This window comes from Callorhinchus milii, unplaced genomic scaffold (assembly GCF_018977255.1).
Source record: "Callorhinchus milii isolate IMCB2004 unplaced genomic scaffold, IMCB_Cmil_1.0 Scaffold60, whole genome shotgun sequence".
Lineage (NCBI taxonomy): Eukaryota > Metazoa > Chordata > Chondrichthyes > Chimaeriformes > Callorhinchidae > Callorhinchus > Callorhinchus milii.
The window spans coordinates 68,145-88,709 of NW_024704801.1; the positions used below are offsets into that span (position 1 = coordinate 68,145).

The 20,565-nt window shown below is 52.1% G+C and overlaps 2 protein-coding genes across 2 annotated transcripts; both read left to right on the forward strand.

The window, feature by feature from the left end:
* The first annotated feature begins 337 nt into the window (after positions 1 to 337).
* Positions 338 to 2,275, forward strand: LOC103190666 (leucine-rich repeat-containing protein 55). The gene is made up of 2 exons (XM_007911530.1): positions 338 to 935; positions 2,040 to 2,275. The coding sequence occupies exons 1-2, from the start codon at positions 338 to 340 to the stop codon at positions 2,273 to 2,275; spliced, it is 834 nt and encodes a 277-aa protein (XP_007909721.1).
* A 13,098-nt stretch (positions 2,276 to 15,373) lies between these two features.
* Positions 15,374 to 19,434, forward strand: LOC103190659 (neurosecretory protein VGF). The gene is made up of 2 exons (XM_042345562.1): positions 15,374 to 15,451; positions 17,748 to 19,434. The coding sequence occupies exon 2, from the start codon at positions 17,758 to 17,760 to the stop codon at positions 19,333 to 19,335; it is 1,578 nt and encodes a 525-aa protein (XP_042201496.1). The 5' UTR covers positions 15,374 to 15,451; positions 17,748 to 17,757; the 3' UTR covers positions 19,336 to 19,434.
* The last annotated feature ends 1,131 nt before the right edge of the window (positions 19,435 to 20,565 follow it).

Below are 20,565 nucleotides of genomic sequence, written 5' to 3' on the forward strand. Positions count from 1 at the left end.
TCAATCGTAACTGCTGATTTCCGTTTGACGTGTATTTATTTTTACATTAAAAAAACATTAAAAGGACATTTCCTTGTGCCCCGCTGATGTTTGTTGAGTCTCTTTCTCTCTTTCTCTCCTCTCGACAGAACCCGCCCCAGCCGGGGAGTAAAGAACAACAACAACAACTTGTACTAATATCAGTGCTTTTCTCGCGGGTTCGTGCCCCCCGGTGCCCGAAAGACACCCAAACTGGGGGAATCCGTGGCCTGTGTCGGTCAGCCGGGAGAGAGAGAGAGAGAGAGAGAGAGGGAGCGAGTGTCCAAGCCGAGTCCCGAGCCGGGTCTGGGTGGCTGCCATGTATTGGCTGCTTCTCCTGCTGTTGGGCTTCAGGCTGGGCCGGGGTTGCCCAGCTTCCTGCTCGTGTCTGGGGCAGTGGGTGGACTGTAGCTCCAGGGGTTTGCTGACAGCCCCCACCGACATCCCCGGGGATGTCAGGAACCTGAGTCTGGCTCACAACACAGTGACTGTCCTGCCTCTCGGTTACTTCAGCTGCTACCGGGAGCTCCTGGTGCTGAGCCTGAGGAACAACTCCATCACCGACCTCCCACTCGGACTCTTCTTTCCTCTCAAGAAACTCACCGTCTTGGACCTGAGTTACAACAACCTGACACAGGTGACATCTGGGCTGTTGCAGCCGGTGGAGAAACTCTCTCGCCTGGTCCTGAGCCATAACCCCGGCCTGTCAGTCATCAGCTCCCAGGCCCTGTCCGGCTTGACCCAGCTCCAGCACCTGGACCTCAGCTACAATGGCCTGACCTCCCTGGACCTGGAGACAGTAAAGAAGCTCCCGGCCCTGATCTCGCTCCAGCTCGCGGGCAACCCCTGGCTTTGTGGCTGCAACATGGAACCGCTCCTGAAGTGGCTTCTCACCAACCCGCACAACTGTAACTCCGGTAAGAAAAGTTACTTATGGTTCTCGTCCTTCGGTGGGAGACGTTAAAACCGCACTCACAGCTGTCGGGAGGGAAGAGAAGGGACTTTCTGTTTCTCTCTCTCCCCTGATGTGCTGTTCCCCAAATACAATCACTCATCAGCATCATGGCTGATTGCGGGAATGTTGCCCCCAAAGCACAATCTGGGCTCCCCCCTCCCCCTCACCAATCTGCGCCTCATACTCTCTGGAATTGGGTGCCCCTCCAGGGGGAGAGAGAGAGAGAACATTCCATTCCAATAAACATCTTGGGAATTTCCATGTGTAGGTGGGAACCTGCTTCTCTCTCTTTCTCTCTGTGTTTCTGCCTTAATGTAATACAATCCCCCTCAGACCAGGACACATAACTAATCAGATTGTCACAGAGCACCTGCTCCCCCGCCTGCCTCTACCTTTATGATTGTAAAGATAATATATACGCACATAAATCCTACCTCGCGGACCGCACTTACACTCCCCTCCCCCTCTCTCTCCCCCTCCATATCTCCTACGTGAAGGGCACTGTGTAAACACAAGTTGTTGTTATATTAATCGTTAGATTTGATAGTGCCTTTCACATTGGGAGGACGCCTCATAGCGCTTCACAGGATCTACGGTAAAGTGTAGTGACTGTGTGTTTTGTGGGCGAACGAGACAGCCGATTCACACACAGAAACGTCCCCACAAACAGCCGTAAAGTGACTGAATGATTTTATTTGGGGGATTGTCAGCTAGAACTCCCGTCTCTTATTGAACAGAAACTTTCACATCCACCCGACTGACCAGGGCAGAGACGGGGTTGGAGGTTCAATGTCTTGAAGGATGGCATCTCGGACAATGCGTCTCTCTCTCCCCCAGCGCTCTCTCTCTCTCTCTCCCCCCAGCACTCTCTCTCTCCAGCATTCTCTCTCTCCCCAGCGCTGCACTGGAGCATCAGCCTGGACTGTGAGCTCAGAGTCCCTGTGTGTGGTGGGGGTGGGGGGTGGGGGGTGGGGTTGGGGCTCGAATCCACATCCTCCCGACTCGGAGGACAGAGAGCAAACGGCTGCACCACAGGCTAACACCCAGAGCTTTGTTATCGTTACAGATTCCGGGGAGCTGGAATGTTCCGGGCCGAATGAAATCAAGGGAATCCGTTTTTTCTCACTGACAGACGAGAGTTTCCGCGCCTGTCGTCTGTCGCTGACGACGGACGATTATCTGTTCATCGTGTTTGTCGGCTTCGTAGTCTCGATCGCCTCCGTCGCAACCAACTTCCTCCTGGGGATAACAGCCAATTACTGTCACCGCTGGAGCAAGGCCAGCGAAGACGAGGAGATGTAAATCTTCACGGCCGATGTGAAGATCACTTCCACACTGGAGTGTGTACCCTGAGTCCTGACACTTGCCTTGAGGTGGACACGGAGGCTCGGGCTGTAACACGCACATCCAGAACCTTCAGTAGCCAGCGGATGGGCGAACGACGGTGGGAAGTTTACAACCGGGCGTCCGCAAGCCGGACAAGGATCTTTAACACTTTATAAATGTTGCAGCGAAGGAAGACGGGCCTTTATTAGTGAGGACGTCAGCCAGATACACAAGGGGAGGGGAGGCGCTAAGGGTTTGTGTTAATCCCATAGCCGGTGGAGAGTGGGTGACCAGGAGGTTCGATTTGTCTCCTTCAGTCCTGACTGAAGACAAGGTGTGAAGACGTGGACATGGACTGTGACTTGGAAACATTGGACATCATTGGGGGGGGAGTGAAAGGTCTACCACTGGGGGTCAATGGTCTATTATTGGGGTGAAGGCCTATCACTAAAGATGTGAGACCATCAGCTGATTTTGTTGAGGAAAACTTTACAAACAGCCCAACTATTTATCGTTTCCACAACTGTTAATGGCTGGTGAGGACGGACTCCCATTGGACCCGCCCAGGGGCTGATGGACAGATTGTTGGTGCAATGGGAGCTTGGGGAGGATTGATGGACAGTCCGATGGGAGTGGGTCCTCACTGCAGCTACTTTATCAAAGGTTTGGCCAAAAATGTTTTATTTTACAGCTTTTTTTTGCTCACAACAAGTCACAATATCAACTCACAAATGGCAGAATCTGTGTTTCAGTGCTTGTTGTTTGGTGGCAGAGCTCGTCGGTGAGAAACACACCCAGACACATCCTTCATGAACAATCTGTGGCCAAATCTAACCCTCTCTGTTCCAGTGACACTTCATAGCTTAAAGGTTGACGACTCCACGGGTGGGTAATGAGGTGTGGAGGCCGACTTGAGTTGGGCGGCTGACATTTGATGATCACTAATTAGCGGCCTGGCTCCTGCATGGCACCCGGACAGCTTGGCCTTTATCCTGAACCCTCACCCCCCCACCCCCACACCCCACAGCGTAACCCATAGTTTACTCACAAACTGATTCCTCTGAGCCGGAAAACGCTGCCTGGTTTGATGATTTGATGTTTGAACACAGTGGGTTCCCTGGTCAGGGGCCTCCAATCTGACCTTCCATTTCCAATCAGCAGCTCTGCTCCGAGGAGACCTCACTTCTCACCCTGCCACCCCCTCTTGCAGCAGAACAGTGAGTCCTGTAGCTCAGTGTGGAGTCCCACAGTGTAGTGGTTAGAGCACTCATCTCGCAAGTGAGAGGACCTGGGTTCGATTCCTTGTGGGGGTAAAACACTGCACAAATTTCCTCACTCCACACACTCTGTTTATCAGCAGTAAAGTAGGAACCCCTTTGTTAGCCGATTGGCGAATCGCTTTTCTGGGGGTAATAATCCCTCCAAAAAAATCTGGTCACTCAATCAGTCACTACACTTTACAGTATGTTCCTTGAAGCGCTCTGAGATGTCTTTGAGACGTGATACAGTGCTATATCAAATGTAAAGATTATTATTGTCATAAGTTGATCATTTGATGTGTGACAAGCGCAGGTTGGAGCCTTTACATGATGGACAAGGGACAAGGCTCTGATCAAGTGTCAGGGACCCTGCCCTGCGTGAAGGGCGCTATATAAATGCAAGTTGTTGTTGTTAATCTCTCCCCAAACAGAGGAGCAGTCAACAGTACTGAGGCCTCAGATTACGTATAAATTATTAATTGGCCCAAAGTTAGAATCTCGAGTCCAGTGTTGATCAACAACAACTTGCATTTATATAGCCCCCCCACACGCAGTGTAATGTTCCGGAGGAACCTCAGGGCCAGAGAGGGGAGCAGAGGAGATTTACTCGGGTGACACCGGGGAGGAGTGGGTTGGTCTCTGAGCGGAGACGGGAAGAACTGGGACCTTTCCGGCTGCAACAAATAAGGTTAAAGGTGACCCTGACGGAGAGTTTAAACTGAGGGGTTTTGATTAGTCAATTAGGGAGACATTACTTCACTGGTCGGTAAGTCGGTGACTAGAGAGCAGCAATGTAAGATAGTTAGTAAACTAACAAACCGGGAGGTTAGGAGGAATGTTGTCATACTCACAGAGGTTAGGGTAGGGAAGACATACAGAGGTTAGAGTAGGGCATTAGATAAATACCTTAAACAGGAGTGAGCGACAGGGGAATGGGGGGAAGGAGCCAGTCCAGACACGAGGGGCTGAATGGCTGCTTCTGTGCTGTAGATTCGTGTCAGCCTGGTTCAGTCGGTCTGGGAGCAAACACTATATTGTTGGAGATGCTTTCCTTCGGTTGAGACATTAAACCTCACTCCCTTTTCGTGGCCTTTAGCAGTGCTGTTGGAAAAGAGGAGTTTCTCTCTCTCTCCCGATATCCTGGGCGACAATCCCCCAGATACAATCAGTCACTGACTTCTGGACTGTTTGTGGGACGTCACTGGGCGCAAATTGGCTGCCGCTTCACCCACAAAACACAGAGCCACTACACTTTACAGTGATTCCTGTGAAGCGCTTTGAGACGTCCTCCCGATGTGAAAGGCTCTGTGTCAGATGTAAGGACAGTTACATGTAAATCTTTGCTTTTGTCATTGCCATTTTTATTCTGAATGAAGATAAAAACAAGATGTTTGATATTTGCTGTGTGATATTGCCTGATGCATTTTGTAACTAGTATTTGATACAACGTGTAATAAATTTTAGTGCCTATTTTGTACGTGTGGATTCTTGATTGCAGAGAAGACTGTGTGCGATGTCCTCTTGTTTACGGTGTGTTATGTAAGTGAAGGGCTCCAAGACACTGCCCCAGTGTGAGGGTCTGGAAGACCGGGTTGTGGGGGGGAAGGGGAGGTGAGCGATGTTGTGGGGATGATGGAAATCTGGAGTGAGCAAGAGAACAAGACACCGAGGTTCTGCGCCGGCTCTGGGAGGTAGAGTGAGCATCGCTGTAGATCGATGCTGTCAGCACCCGAGGTGTGGAGTCGTTGATGGGAGCCAAGCAGGAGGACCTCGGTCTTGTCGACATTCAACTGGAGAAAGTTAGCTTTTGTCCAGGACTTGATATCCAACAGGCAATTTGTCAGAACAGCAGAGGTCCTGGAATCAAGCGTAGAGGCAGAGAGAGAGAGAGACAGAAAGTTGCGTGTGGAGAGAGGGAGGGAGAGAGAGGTGAGTGTGGAGAGAGAGAGAGTTGAGTGTGAAGAGAGAGCGTTGGGTTTGGAGAAGGTGGGGTGGGGGGGTTATGTAATGGAGACAAAGCAGAAGATGGTGCCATGTGAGGAGAGACTTGCTTAATGCAGTTGGGACATTAAATGGCTTTTGATCAGTGAGATATCAGTGCCAAACATGTCCACCGAGAGGCAGACGTGATCTTTACCTTGAGGGATCATGTAAGGCATTGACATTATGCTCAGGACCCTGGGGAGTCTGTCCGCCAGCCAGCTCAACCCTCGCTGCAGTAACTTGTCCACATCCACAGGGGCTGGACTGAGACCCAGCCTTGGATAATCATCCTCCCCGGCAACACAGTGTGGAGCACCCTCAGCTCCAGGAAGATTCTCCTGACGTCTGTGGGTTGGAGGGCCTGAGGCTGACAGTAATGGGGTTCACTGGCTCTCAGTGTATCCATTGCTGTTTCAGGATCTGCTGAAAGTTATTGTAGAATTAATACAAACCTGCCCTGTCCTCGTCCTCCCTCACACCAAACTCCTCATCAGCCCAACCCTCCCTCAGACCAAACTCCTCATCAGCCCAACCCTCCCTCAGTGTGTATGTGTGTGTGTGTCAGCCTGGCTGTGTGTGTATATGTGTGTCAGCCTGGCTCAGTGTGTGTGTATATGTGTGTCAGCCTGGCTCAGTGTGTGTGTATATGTGTGTCAGCCTGGCTCAGTGTGTGTGTACATGTGTGTGTGTCAGCCTGGCTCAGTGTGTATGTATGTCTGGCTCAGTGTGTGTGTATATGTGTGTGTCAGCCTGGCTCAGTGTGTATGTGTGTGTGTATATGTGTATGTGTGTGTCAGCCTGGCTCAGTGTGTATGTGTGTGTGTATGTGTGTATGTCAGCCTGGCTCAGTGTGTATGTGTGTGTGTATGTGTGTATGTCAGCCTGGCTCAGTGTGTGTAAAATGCATTGCACTGCACAGTGATTCAGTGAAATATCGTCACCGTGTGGCCGAGAATTGCACCACAGGTGAGAACATTATAATAATAATAATCCTTGTATTTCATACAGCGCATTCTCACGTCGTCGAAATAACTCAAAGCGCTTCATAGCATATATTGTAAAGTGTAGTGACTGTGTATTTTGGGGCTGAAAAGCAGCAGCCAATTGCGCACAGCAACATCACACAAACAGTCGTGGATTGAGTTACCAAATTTTTTTTTTAAAAAAGGGATTATTACCCCAAAAAGCGATCCACCAATTGTCTAACAAGCAGGTTCCTATTCACAGCTAAGTAAACAGGCGTGTGTGTGTTTGTGTGTGGAGGAAGGAGACTTACCTAAGATTTCCCCCTGACCCGACCGGGAATCGAACCCGGGTCCTCTTGCTTGTGAGGAGAACACTCTAACCACTGAGCTACAGGACTCCACCATTGAATGGAGGAGGAGATGGAAACTCACCACCTGCCCTTTCCTCTTGGCCAGGATTACATCGCGGTTAGATTCCTGTAACCAGCTGTAGTATCTGCTGGGCAAGTAATCTAAACTGTAGTAAACATCAGAGGTAACAGCTAAACCTGCTGGAAATCATCCTACATCGCTCAGGAGTACTCCAGCTCCAGCTCAGAACCCTCCGCCCCACGTCGAATGTTCGAGGAGGGAGATCATAGACGAGTAACTACGCCTTCCAGAGGGTAAACACACTATCCTGTCACCCAGCACTGCCCAAGCGTAGTGACTGCATCATGTGTGAGACAAGTTAGGGTCCAATTTGCCACCGTGATGAGACACTGAGCAATTTTATCTCGGGGATTGTTAGCCAGGACATAAAATACATTTTATTTTGGGTCAATGGAAACCCGTCACGTGACCAGCCGGGTGTCTGACCCACATGGAAACCCATCATCGTGACACAAACAGAGGGCTGTGGCTCGATTCTAACATTCCATTGCTAACACGTCACCTTGGGACCAGCTCAAATCTGAGAAGATCCCCCTTACCCCCACTCCCCCTCCCCCCTAGAGGAACAAGAGCATAGCCACACAGAAACAGAAATAAAAATAGATTAAAATATTACAAACCGTCTGCAAAGCTGAAAGGACAGTTTGTCAAATCTGCAGCTCCACAGCCTGTCCTACTGCCCCTGAACACTGCCCCTCTCTCACGTGCCTTGGTTCCTGGCCAGATTTACACCATTTGCTAAGAACTCATTTCCTTGTGATCATCAGAAATGGCTAATAACTGATTGGGTCTGTCAGCCAGGCCATTGAGAGAGAGAGTGAGCGAGCGAGAGAAACTCCTATTTCTTTTCCTGGCAGCATCTTGGGAAATCTTTAACACCCGCCTGAACGGGGCACAGTGTATGTGTGTGTGGGGAGGAGGAGGGTGGGGGGGCAGCAGCTCACTTGGTTAGGAGAGAGAGAGAGAGAAATCAGTCCCAGTGTAATCAAAGACAGACAGAAATCCAAGCCAGTTTCCTGTCTCACCAAAGAGAATGTAATAAAGATTTCAGTATAAAAGGCCATGTGGTAAAGCTGAACTCTAACCTGGTTTTCACTCTCAGTCAGTAAAGCAGTCGGTGAGATGTGAGGACGGAGACACAGGGTTCTGTGAGGCTGACGATAACCAGGTAATGACAATCTTGGACGGTGTGTATGATGGGAATGAAATACCTGCTGACCAGGTATCACCTCTGGCTCCAGGAACACAACCGTCTGGTGTTGCTCCTCAAGAGGAGCAGGCGGGTGGTGAGTGTCAATGTTTGGTGGCGGGGTGGGGGCAATAGGAGGTACCCCCCCCACAAACACACACACACAAACACACATACAAATGTACGAGAGAGAGAGAGAGTGTTGGTTGTCATCAGAGACACTGTCCTTGGAAACCCGTCACCATGACCAAGCCGGGTGTCTGACACACAGGAAAATCTATCACTGTGAGAGTCTCCGAAACAAGACGAGAATTCCTGGCCTCCCGCCTGTACATGGAAATCCCAGAGAGAGATTGTTAGAATGGAACGCGCGCTCTCTCTCTCTCTCTTTCCCTGGAGGAACACATCTTACTTACCTAATTCCGGAGAGTTTTTAGGCACAGGTTGGTGAGAGCCAAGGCTTGTGGGGGCAGCCCAGAGTGTGATTAACCATTGCTCGTTCCACTCTCTCTCTCTCTCTCTCCGTCTCTCTGTAGTTCGCCCTGGAGTTAGTGATTGTGATTGATGGGGAGCAGACGGTCTTGTTATAGGGGTTTGTGGGCGGCCGAGTGTAAGAGAGGCCGAGAGATCGCGGGGAGACTCTGTACAGCTCCTCAAATCCAAGCAGCCAAACCTCAAAGCCGTCCAGCTGACCTGAGCCGACCAGCTCAAGCCAAACCACTCTCCCCGTTCACATTGCTCACTATCCAGGTATTGGCTTCTGACAGCGTTCCTCAATCCCCAGCCCCACCCCCCCACCCCGGCCCAGCACCCAGTCCACCCCCCAACTCCCCCAGCCCGAAAACCCTCGAGGGGGAAGGTGGCCGTAAGCACGATCGAAGAGGGAAGATCTCAGGTGGAACTTGAAAGAGGGGAGAGAAACCTGGAGAGGAATGTCTGTCGTACTTCACCTCACCACAGAGCAGCAGCATTGCACTGCGCAGTGACTCAGTGAACACTGTTTGGCTGACACGCACACACACACGCACACACACATGCACACGGAAACACATCACGGTGATCAGCCGGGTGTCTGACACACACACGCGCACACGGAAACATGTCACGGTGCTTAAGTGTCTCCAAACCAGACTGAAAACTAAGTACCGATAATTATTAGGAATAAAAATAATAAATAATAATCATATAATGTAAATATATATAATAAATTAATAATCCTCGCGTTTGGCACAGCACCTTTCATGTCAAAAGGATATCTCAAAGCCCTCCCCTCCGTTTCTTTTAACAACTAACTTCCTATTTAAGAGAGTTGTTAAAAAAAACAGAGGGGAAATGTTTTCACCAGCGAGCTGTCGGGATCTGGAATGCATTACCTGAAAAGGTAGTGGAAGCCGACTCAACTTTTAAGAGAGAAGTAGACGGGTATTTGGTAAGGACAGGATTGCAGGGCTATGGAGAGAAAGCGGGCCGGTGGGATTGAGTTGGAAGCTCTTTTCGGAGCCGGTGTAGACGCGATGGGCCAAATGGCCTCTTCTGTGTTGTATGGATCTGTGATTCAATGACTGTGTGTTACTTGGCAGCTAATTTGTCCACAGTGATGTCCCCACAAACAGCCGTGAAGAGAGTCAGCGATTTTATCTCAGGGATTGTCAGCCAGGACACTGGGAGAGAGAGAGAGAGAGAGAGAGAGAGGAGATATACTCCCTTCTCATTTCCCAACAGCACCGTGGGAGATCTTTAACGTCCACCTGAACAGGGCACGGACGGGGAGTGAGTGAGGTTTAACGTCTCAGTCGAAGGATGGAGACAATGTGACTCTCTCTGTCTCTCTCTCCCCATGACGTGGGGTGGGGCTCGAGATGAGAGCAGGAGGCATCCCTGAGCCTCAGACCCAGATACAGAGCGAGAATTGTGTGTGTGTGGATGAGCTGATGGCGGGGGCAGTGGGAGCTGATGAGGTTTAACCTTGTGCAGAGCAGAGCTGTGAGTCACCGACTGAATCACCGCAGTCACCAAGGCAACAGCAGCATGAATCACCGGATACACAGATATATTAAACGATTTCTTCAAGCGTTCAGCAAGCCCAGAAAATATATGTTCATCCTCAGAGAATAGAGCGTACAGAGCTCCTGTGTGAGGGGGAGTGAGCACCAGCACAGACACGATGGGGGGGGGGGGGGGAGAGAGAGAGAGAGAGAGAGCGCAGGGGATGGGGTTGGAGTAGAGAGCTCCAGTGGGGAGTGAGCCCCAGCACAGACACGATGGGGGGAGAGAGAGAGAGAGGAGAGAGAAAGAGAGCGCAGGGGATGGGGTTGGAATAGAGAGCTCCAGTGGGGAGTGAGCCCCAGCACAGACATGATGGGGGGAGAGAGAGAGAGAGCGCAGGGGATGGGGTTGGAGTAGAGAGCTCCAGTGGGGAGCGAGCCCCAGCACAGACACGATGGGGGGGAGAGAGAGAGAGAGGAGAGAGAAAGAGAGCGCAGGGGATGGGGTTGGAGTAGAGAGCTTCAGTGGGGATCGAGCCCCAACACAGACACGATGGAGGGAGAGAGAGAGAGAGAGCAGGAGATGGGGTTGGAGTAGAGAGCTCCAGTGGGGGTGTAGAGTAACTCCAGATCTGCAGTTATAGTTGCATCTCTGACTTTGACGCAAACAATTACCATAGAAACACGAGTAGGAAGTTATTATCAGAGCAGAGTTTAGGCTTTGACTTTGACAGTAACTTGTTGGCAAATGGAGACAGACTTGACTGACGTACATTAATCTCAGTCACAGCGTAAATGGGCATTTGCTTCACAGCCATCAGCAACGGCAAATGTTCACACTGCAGACAAGAAGCTGTAAACAGATGACTCACACTCTCTCGTTATCTCTCACTTTCTTTCTCTCACTCTCTCTCTCTCGCTCGCTCTCTCTCTGTGGAATGCTAGCAAACTAAGCCACCTTTTCTTTACAAAGTGAGGAGGTAACTATCTCTCGCTTCTCCATCAATCCATCAGTCATCATCATCAGTCGGGGTCTCTGATCTCACAGTCCAGTGCAGCACTGGGGGGAGAGAGAGAGAGAGAGACAAATTGTCCTTCAGTTAAACCTCCCAGTCCGCGCCATGTTAAAGATCTCCCGCGGCTCTGTCGGGAAAAGTGAAGGGAGTTTCTCTCTCCGTGTCTTGGTCAACAATCCCCTGGATAAAATCACTCGCTCTCTTCACGCCTGTTTAAGGGATGTCACCGTGTAAATTGGCTGCTGCATAATACACAGTCACTACACTGTGAAGTGAATCCAGAGCTTTACCACCTGGCTGATCACGGTGACGGGTTTCCGTGTGTGTGTGTGTGTGTGTCAGACCCGGATCTGTATCAAACACAAAGTTTATTTATAGATTCACTCTCGTCACCTACTTCCATTTCGGCTCCTGAATGATTTCTGTGGGAAAATCATCAATAAATCAGCAGTCGCACTGCGAGTCTGTCACATCTCACCATCTGCCTCTGATTCCCGCTGCTTGTCCAGCTAGGACCAACCTCCCCGCTAGCTAGCTAGCTAGTTAGTTAGTTGGTTGGTTGGTTGGTTAGTGCTTTGGCTGCCGGGTTAACAGGAACAGGATTCCAGTTCCTGCCGATGTCTGAGCCGGGCCGGGCTGGGCTGCCATCAGCAGTGAGCGCCCTGGGACACTGCGGCCCCTCCTGGCTCAGGAACCAGGGGCTAGAGACCGTCCCGGAGTGGGGGGGGCTCAATTCCCACATTGTGTCACCTTGGGGCCAGTTCAGCTCCGAGGAGATCCCATTTACCCCCCCACCCCCTCCCCGTGTGTGCCTGTGTGGTGGGGGGAGAGGGAGCTTGAACCCACAACCTTCTGATTCGGAGGCAAGAGAGAGCGACTGAGCCACAGGATGAGTGAGTGACAAGTTGGGGAAGAAAGCAGATTAATGGACAAGTGCGTTTAGCTAAATGAGCCTCAGTCAGTCAGTTTCTCCCTCTGCCCCGTCCTCGCAGTGGGACAGTGTGATCAGTCGGCTGTGCAGTCCCCCCCCACACCAACCCCCCACTAACTGCTGACTGTATCACTGCACCAAGATCACCCCCCACCCCCCCCCCATGCACCAGCAATGACGCACATCAAGGGTTTTTTGCAAAAGTGAGTCACCCGCCTCAGGAGATCAGCAACTTCACCATCAACTGCAGAAAGCTTTCCTGAATACCAATCTGTGTGTGTCTGTGTGTGTGTGAGAGAGGCTTCCTGAATACCAATCTGTGTGTGTGTCTGTGTTTATCCGTCTCTGTCTCTTTGTGTATATGTGTGTCCATCTGTCTTTTTGTGTGTGTGTGTCTGTCTGTCTGTGACTGTGTGCGGTGGGGGAAAGAGATGGAGAGAGAAATCAGTATCATTAATTACCTGTTATAAACCAGCTTCCTGTTTAACCTTGATGTTCTCAGCTGCTCAGTCTTATTGCAATAATTGTGATTAGCTCCATCTCCATCAGGCCATTCCCTCCTCCCCATCACGAGATTGTGGGTTCGAGCCCCGCAACGAGCTCAGTCCAGGCTGACACTCCAGCATAGGGCTGGGGGAAGAGAGAGATAGAGAGAGAGAACCACATTGTCAGAGTCGTCGACCTTTTCAGATGAGACTTTAAACCTCATTCACTCACTCCCTGTTCTGGGCGGACATTAAAGATTTCCCGCAGTCCTGTCAGGGGGAAAAGAGAAGTGAGTCTGTGTCATACGAGGCAAGAGAAGGGGAGAGAAAATAAAAGGAGAGAGAATGAGGAGAGAGAAGAGGAGACCACACATACACAGACACAGACACACACACACACACTCAGACACACACACACATACACATACATACAGACACATACACAGACACACACACACATACACAGACACACACACACTCAGACACACACATACATACACAGACACACACACAAGTCCCTGACCCCAACCTTCTCAGAAGATGGGATCTATTCTCGTTCTCTTATTCAGCCCTCAGGGTGACAGAAAGCTGAAACAACAGTTCTCCGTGTCGTGCGTCGTATTAAACACGACAGAATTGTGTCTGTGGGGGAGGGAAACCGAACTCAAAAAACAAACCCAAATCGCTGGAATTGACATCTGAGAAAATGTGCTAAAAAGGATGGAGGAAATTCAGATTAAAAGGGTTTTCTGACTGATTTATAATGATGTTCATAAGTGAGTGGGTCTCCTCTCCGTGCCACAATCATAACAGTAAACCTTACACGTCACACAGTCTTTTCCGTCAGGAGGACGTGTCAAAAGCCACGTTTCACCCACACAATACACAGTCACTACACTTTACAGTATATCCTGTGAAGCGCTTTGAGAACCTCAAAGACAAGATAAGGTTCTGCGTCAAATACAAGGATTATTATTGTTGTTGTTATTAAGTTTGAATCAGGGCGGGGCGCGGGGGGGGTGTAGGGGGTGGGGGGTGAGCAGGTCTGAGACCAGAGCAGGAAATAGCTGGGGGGGGATCAGGAGCTGCGACTGAGTCTAACTGCGTAAGTGATGATGTCACTGGGTCCCTGAGCTGATCTGTGGGTCAGGAATATCGCACATCGATGGAGATTCGTTCAGAAAAAAAACTGTGAATTGTTTTTGTCAAAGGCTGAGCAGGAAGGTGGGGGTCAGCACCCACACTGAGGTGGAGGGGGAAGGGGGGGAGAGAGAGAGGGAGAGGGAGAAAGCGGGAGGAGAGTGGGGTGGGAGGGGGAGAGATAGAAGAGAGGTAGTCGGAGAGGGGGAAGGAGAGAGAGAAAGGAGATAGTCAGAGAGACAGTGCACTTGTCTCAGGGAGGACATTACCAGTTGCTGTGAAAAGCGTCTATCAATGGAGGTGGGAGATCTCACCGCAGTGAGAAAGACCAGCACAGGCTCTATGTCAGCTCAACACCCACAACACACAACATACAACACGCACAACGTACAACACACACAACATACAACACACACACAACATACAACACACACAACATACAGCACACAGCACCACACACAGATAAGATAAATGTGCCACACAACAACAATATGCAGCCCCCCACCCCCCCACGTAGGGCAGCGGCTCCGATGTGTGGGGCAGGACCCCATCTCCTGCTATTATCTTGTTACTTTGCTTGTGGGATTAAAAGATCAACTGAGCCTCTGGAACAGGCTGGGAGGGCTGAATGGCCTCCGCACGCACCAGTTTTCCTACATGATATTTGCATCTTACAGAGAATCTACAATCCTCTTGAGGCTTGGGGGTGGGGGCAGGGTGGGGGGGAGGCTTGGGGGGTGGGGGGGAGGCCTGGGGGGGGAGGCTTGGGGGGGGTGGGGGGGAGGCCTGGGGGGGAGGCTTGGGGGGGTGGGGGGGAGGCCTGGGGGGGGGGGGAGGCTTGGGGGGTGGGGGGGGAGGCCTGGGGGGGGAGGCTTGGGGGGTTTGGGGGGGATACCTGGGGGGGGAGGTTTGGGGGGTGGGGAGGAGGCCTGGGGGGGGGGAGGCTTGGGGGGGTGGGGGGGGGGGAGGCCTGGGGGGGGGAGGCTTGGGGGGGGGGGAGGCTTGGGGGGGGAGGCCTGGGGTGGGGGGGGGAGGCTTGGGGGGGGTGGGGGAGGAGGCCTGGGTGGGGGGAGGCTTGGGGGGGTGGGGGGAAGCCTGGGGGGGGGAGGCTTGGGGGGGTGGGGAGGAGGCCTGGGGGGGGGGGGGGGCTTGGGGGTGGGGGGAGGCCGGGGGGGGGAGGCTTGGGGGGTGGGGGAGGAGGCCTGGGGGGGGGGGGGAGGCTTGGGGGGGGAGGCCTGGGGTGGGGGGGGGAGGCTTGGGGGGTGGGGGAGGAGGCCTGGAGGGGAGGCTTGGGGGGTGGGGGGAAGCCTGGGGGGGGGAGGCTTGGGGTGGGGGGGAGGCCTGGGGGGGAGGCTTGGGGGGTGGGGGGAGGCCTGGGGAGGGGGAGGCTTGGGGGGTGGGGGGAGGCCTGGGGGGGGAGGCTTGGGGGGTGGGGAGGAGGCCTGGGGGGGGAGGCTTGGGGGGGTGGGGGGAGGAGCTTGGGGGGGTGGGGGGGGAGGCTTGGGGGGTGGGGGGGGGAGCTTGGGGGGGTGGGGGGGAGGCCTGGGGGGGGCGGGACTTTTCCTTCACCTTTTCCAAAAGGATGAATGAAATGGAATGAAATGAATGAATGAAATGGCTGACGTCAATGCCGGATGACGTCATGGGCTATTTGGACTGGATATAAAGCGCCATTCGCTGTCTCTGGTGCTGAGAGCGAACGGGAGACGGGGTTTCGCGCACGGACCGGATCCCAGGGAAACAGCGACCGCTCACACCGCCCCCCAGGTACGATCTCAGCCCAGATTATACTGTTATATTTTTACATCATCATCACATTGTGAATTGCAAATATCTCTCTCTCTATTTATTTCTGTGTCACTGTCACTGTCTGTGTCTCTGTCACTGTCTGTGTCTCTCTCCCCTCCTCCTTCTATGTTGGTTTCGAGAAAAAAATTGGGATTTAGGTTTTTTTAATATTATTTAATTGCTACCAACGTGGTGTGTGTGGGGGGGGTTGGGGCTGATTCTCTCTCTCTCTCCCCCCCTCTCCTTCTCTCTCTCCTCAAAAAAAAATATAATGTTATTTATTAATCTTCCGCAGATGATGTCGGGTGTCCGCGTTCTGCGCTAAACACTGCCCTTCGGAAGCTTTAAACCCAAGATGTGATCTGTAACAGATCACTGCAGAGAGGGCGAGCGGTATCCTTCCCTTACCCCCCCCCCACACACCCCCCCCCCCACACCCACACACACCCCACACCCCACACACACACCCCTCTCTATCGCTTTGTCGCACCTGCACACAAAACGCCGAGGTTTTAATGACCGCCCCCACCCTGGAGAAGCCAGAGATCAGGGAAACAAGGGCTTTTGTTACCCCCCCACCCCACTCCCCCACCATAAACCACAGCCCCAGGGAGGAGAGAGATACCCGCAGAGAAATAATTGCTTTTTAATGCGTTTCTCACTCGATTTCATTCTTATGTTGCCCCCCCCCATATAGCTATTAGATTGTATGTGTGTGAGTGTGGGTGGGAGGGCGGTTCTGGCTTAGTTAAATTTTACTCACTAAAATGCTTCACTCGCCCCCTCCCTCCTCCCTCTTGTCTCCTCCCTCTCTCTGTCACCCCCCCCCCCCCCCTCTGGCTCTCACTGAGTATCCCTGGGTTGCCATGCCAACCAGGTCTGGTCTCCCCTGTATCCCGGGTACCACTCCCTGACACCCAGAGCCCGGCTGCTGTCACAGGTTCCCATCACCTTCCTCCGGTCGTCAGCAGTTACCACAAACAGCCGTATTATTATCATTATTTTTTGGGGGGGATCATTACCCCCAGAAAAGTGATCCCCCAATCGGCTAACAAGCAGGTTCCTACTGACTGCTGGTGAACAGAGGCGTGTGTGTGTGGTGTGTGTGTGTGTGTGTGTGTGTGTGTGCGTGTGAGTGACTGTGTGTGAGTGACTGTGTGTGAGTGACTGTGTGTGAGTGACTGTGTGTGTGTGCGTGTGAGTGACTGTGTGTGAGTGACTGTGTGTGTGTGCGTGTGAGTGACTGTGTGTGAGAGACTGTGTGTGCATGTGAGTGGTGAGTGACTGTGTGTGCGTGTGAGTGTTTGACCATGTGTGCGTGTGAGTGACTGTGCGTGCGTGTGACTGTGTGTGCGTGTGAGTCACATGTGCATGTGTGTGAATCACATGTGCGCGTGTGTGTCACATGTGCGCGTGTGTGTCACATGTGCGTGCGTGTGAGTGACTGTGTGTGTGTGTGTTGAGTAAGGAAACTTGCCTAAGGTTTTTCCTGCCCACCCCCACCCCCGGTCCTCTCGCTTGCGAGACGAGGGGTCTAACTACTGATCTACAGGACACCGTCAAAACCACAAAGAGCTGCCACATCGCCTGACAATCAGCCGCGTACCATTATTTTTATTGACTTGATGCTTTTTAAGACCAGGCAGAATTATTGCAAACTCTTTTGTTTAGAATTTGCTGCCACAATTCACCTACAACACATTTACAGTAAAATCCAGTCAAAGGACTTTGAACGACTATCAAGCTCTGTATCAACTGATTTTTTTAAAAAATAGTAGAATTGCTAATTAGAAATCAGGTTTCCTATTTATTACTATTGTTATCAATGACAATAACTAATAATAATCCGAAAGTGAGACAAAGAAAGAAAGATGAGAGGTTTAACATCTCATCGAAAGGACTGTGTCTCTGACAATGCGACTCTCTCTCTCTCTCTTTCAAGAGTGTGAGCCTGGACTGTGAGTTCAAAGTCCCTGATGGGGGGGGGGGGGGTTGGGGGCTTGAACCCACAACCTTCTGACTCAGAGGCGAGAGCACGAGAGTGTCTGAGCCATAGGCTGAGACCTAAACGCTCAATTCATAGTTCGTGAAGATCGACAAGTGGCTGCCACATTTTGCCCATAAAACACACAGTCACTACACTTTACGGTGTATCTTGTGAAGCGCTTTCAGGCGTCTCAGAGACATGATAAGGCGCTGGGTGAAATGCTAGGATTATTATTATTAAAGCAACGGGCACCTTGTTAACCCTTTGGCTTTGTGGTGTGATTGACAGTGTCTGCGAGATGACTTGGAGAGGACCCTTTCCAGCCTCTGTGCTGCTGGTACTCACCCTCCAGCTGCTGTGTCCTTGGCCGAGCACTGCGGCCTCTCTGGCCCCTCACAACGGCTCTGTCCGGGCAGTGACGGGAGTTCAGGATCGAGCCGCCTTCCCACGGGATGTGAATGGGTCGGAAGAGCAGGAGCGAGGGAAGCATCTGCAGGTCCGCTCCCTCCCCATGACCCACCCCAACATGGACACTGACAATCAAGGGGATCCGTTCAGGGACATGGACGCCAAAGCCTTGGCCACGATCCTTCTCCAAGCTTTGAAAATAGACGATGAGAAAACTGGAGAGAGGGAGGGCGAGCGAGAAGCCGGGAGTCTGTCCCTGTCAAACCCCTCGATGTGGCGCGAGGCGGACAAGGATTCCTTGGTTGAGAACGTGAAGAGTCAGACGAGGAGTCGGGAAAGTGCCCCTCAACGGCAGGTCATGGCCTGGGCTCCCGAGAGGGAGGACGGGGGTGAGGTCAGTCCTCAGAGCATCGAGCAGATGGAGGCCATGTTACAGGAGCTGGAGAAATACAGCACGGCGACCAAGCGGGAGAGATCCAACACTGCCCTCCGCTCCGCAAAGACCTCCCGGCCCATCAGCAAACAGCCAGAGGACAGCAGTATGTTGGGGAACATGGATGACATTGAGGAGCTGGTTGGAGGGATGGAGAAAGACACCGACTATAACGAGGAGCACGAGGTTATGCAAGAACCAGCCAAACGTGCGGACAAGTCTGTGTCCAGGTTCCAAGCCGGGTCCTTGAGTCGCCTGGGAACTGGGGAACCAGGGCCAGACAAGGCCGAAGAGGAACAGATAGCGGACATCACCTCTGACCTCCTGTTACAGTATCTGCTTAAAGGGGGCGACATGGCGGAGCAGGAAGACAGCGCCAAGGAAAAGCTTACTGACGGAGAGAGGAAGAGGAGCGATGAAGAATGGGAAGAAGATGTGGCTGAAGAGAAGAGATCGGACGAGGAAGGTGGTGATGATGATGATGATGATGGTGGTGACATGGATCCGCAAACTATAGACCGGTTGATCGAGATCTCCAGCAAACTCCACCTTCCGGCCGACGATGTCATCGATATCATCAACGACGTGGAGAAGAAAAGGAAAAACTCTGTGGAGAAGATGGAGCCGACAAGACACCATCACACGACCCCCAGGGACCGGATCAAACCTGCTCCCGGCCGGTCAGACCAGCGTCAAAAGGTCTACCTCCCCACTCGCCATCGACCAGAAAAGCCACGACACTGGTCTACCAGCGACATGGCCTTACAGGACCTGCTCGGGGCAGACAACGAGCTGGACTATGGAGCCATGCCCCTGGTCTACCCCAGACGTTTTCACCTCCAGCAGAACCTTTACCCCAATTACATCCGGCCCCGGGTTTACCAGCCTCGACACAGCACTTACCGCTATCAGCCCAGCCCCTCCCTCCTCCAGAACGAAGATTATTACGATGATGATCAGGCCCAGGACAAGGAAGAGGAGCTGGAAAACTACATCGAGAAGATCCTTCTCCAACACCCTGAGGTTTTCCAGTAACTCGGGTCTCACCATCATTACCCTCATCAGATGTTTGTGGTTCACTGAGATCATTGTGTGAGTCAGACAACCCGGTAATACATTCCCCCCTCGCCCCCCCCCCCCCCCCCCCCCTCCCCACACCCACCCCTAACACAGAATCCCTTTCATTCAGGTTTAAAAATACTTCCCTTCTTTATTTTCTAATTTTCTCTCCACCCGACAGTCCCGCAGGAAACCAGGAGAGGTATCAGGAGCGGGAAGCCCGGCAGGTTTCCCCCCTGACCCACAGCCCTCCCCAGGAGACCAGCAAACTGAGCACCAAGTGGGATGGGAACCAGCGATGAGGCTCCTGACAATATCACCAGCCAAGGGGGATGTTGTACCTGGGTTGTTTGTCTCTACTCCCCCCCCCACACACATGATCAATGTTGTGTTACTGGTTTGATATCCGTGTTGATCATCAGTATTTGTAGCAAAAAGACTGATTGGAACTGACCGACCCCCGGAGTAAAGCGGGGCAGACAGACAGGGTTCAGTGGTGATTGATTACACACAGCCTCTCAGCCCCGAACATTAGCATTCACAGCCATTAAAGGTGGACCATTCGTCCATAAATACATAAATACAAGAGTAAAGGTCTAAGAGGGAGATTAGGAGGAAGGTTTTCACACAGAGTGTGGTGAGAGAGGGGTGGGGGAGAGGGGAATAGAGGGGTGGAGTATAAACACTGACATGATTGGGGGCAAAAGGGCAGTTTGTGGGACACTGTTGTGTCCAATTGGCTGCTGTGTTTTGCCCACAAAATAGTTACTACACTTTACACTATATTCTGCAAAGCGCTTTGAGACATCTGAACAAAGTGATAAGGCATTATATCAAATGTAAGGGAAAAAAGAGGAGGGGGGGGGGCGAAGAGAGAGAGACCAATATTCTCTTTCAATGGGGAACTGTGGAGCTAAAAATGAGTTGTGTGCAGGGGAATAGGTAGGAGGGAAGGGCAGGTCAGTGGGATTTTTTTAGTGGGGGAGAAGGGGCGGGGGAGAGGCGTGTTTCTAATCGGTGTAAGCATGGCTTTTGTGCATTCACATTGTCAACTGTGGTGTTTCCAAGGTTCTTGAGACAGAGAGGGGTGAGAAACCGAGAGAAAGAGAGAGAGAGAGAGAGGCAGAGGGTAGGGAGAATGGCAGAGACCGGGGAGGGGTAAGAGAGAGAAAGATGGTAAGAAAGTGGGAGACTGTGGGAGAGAAT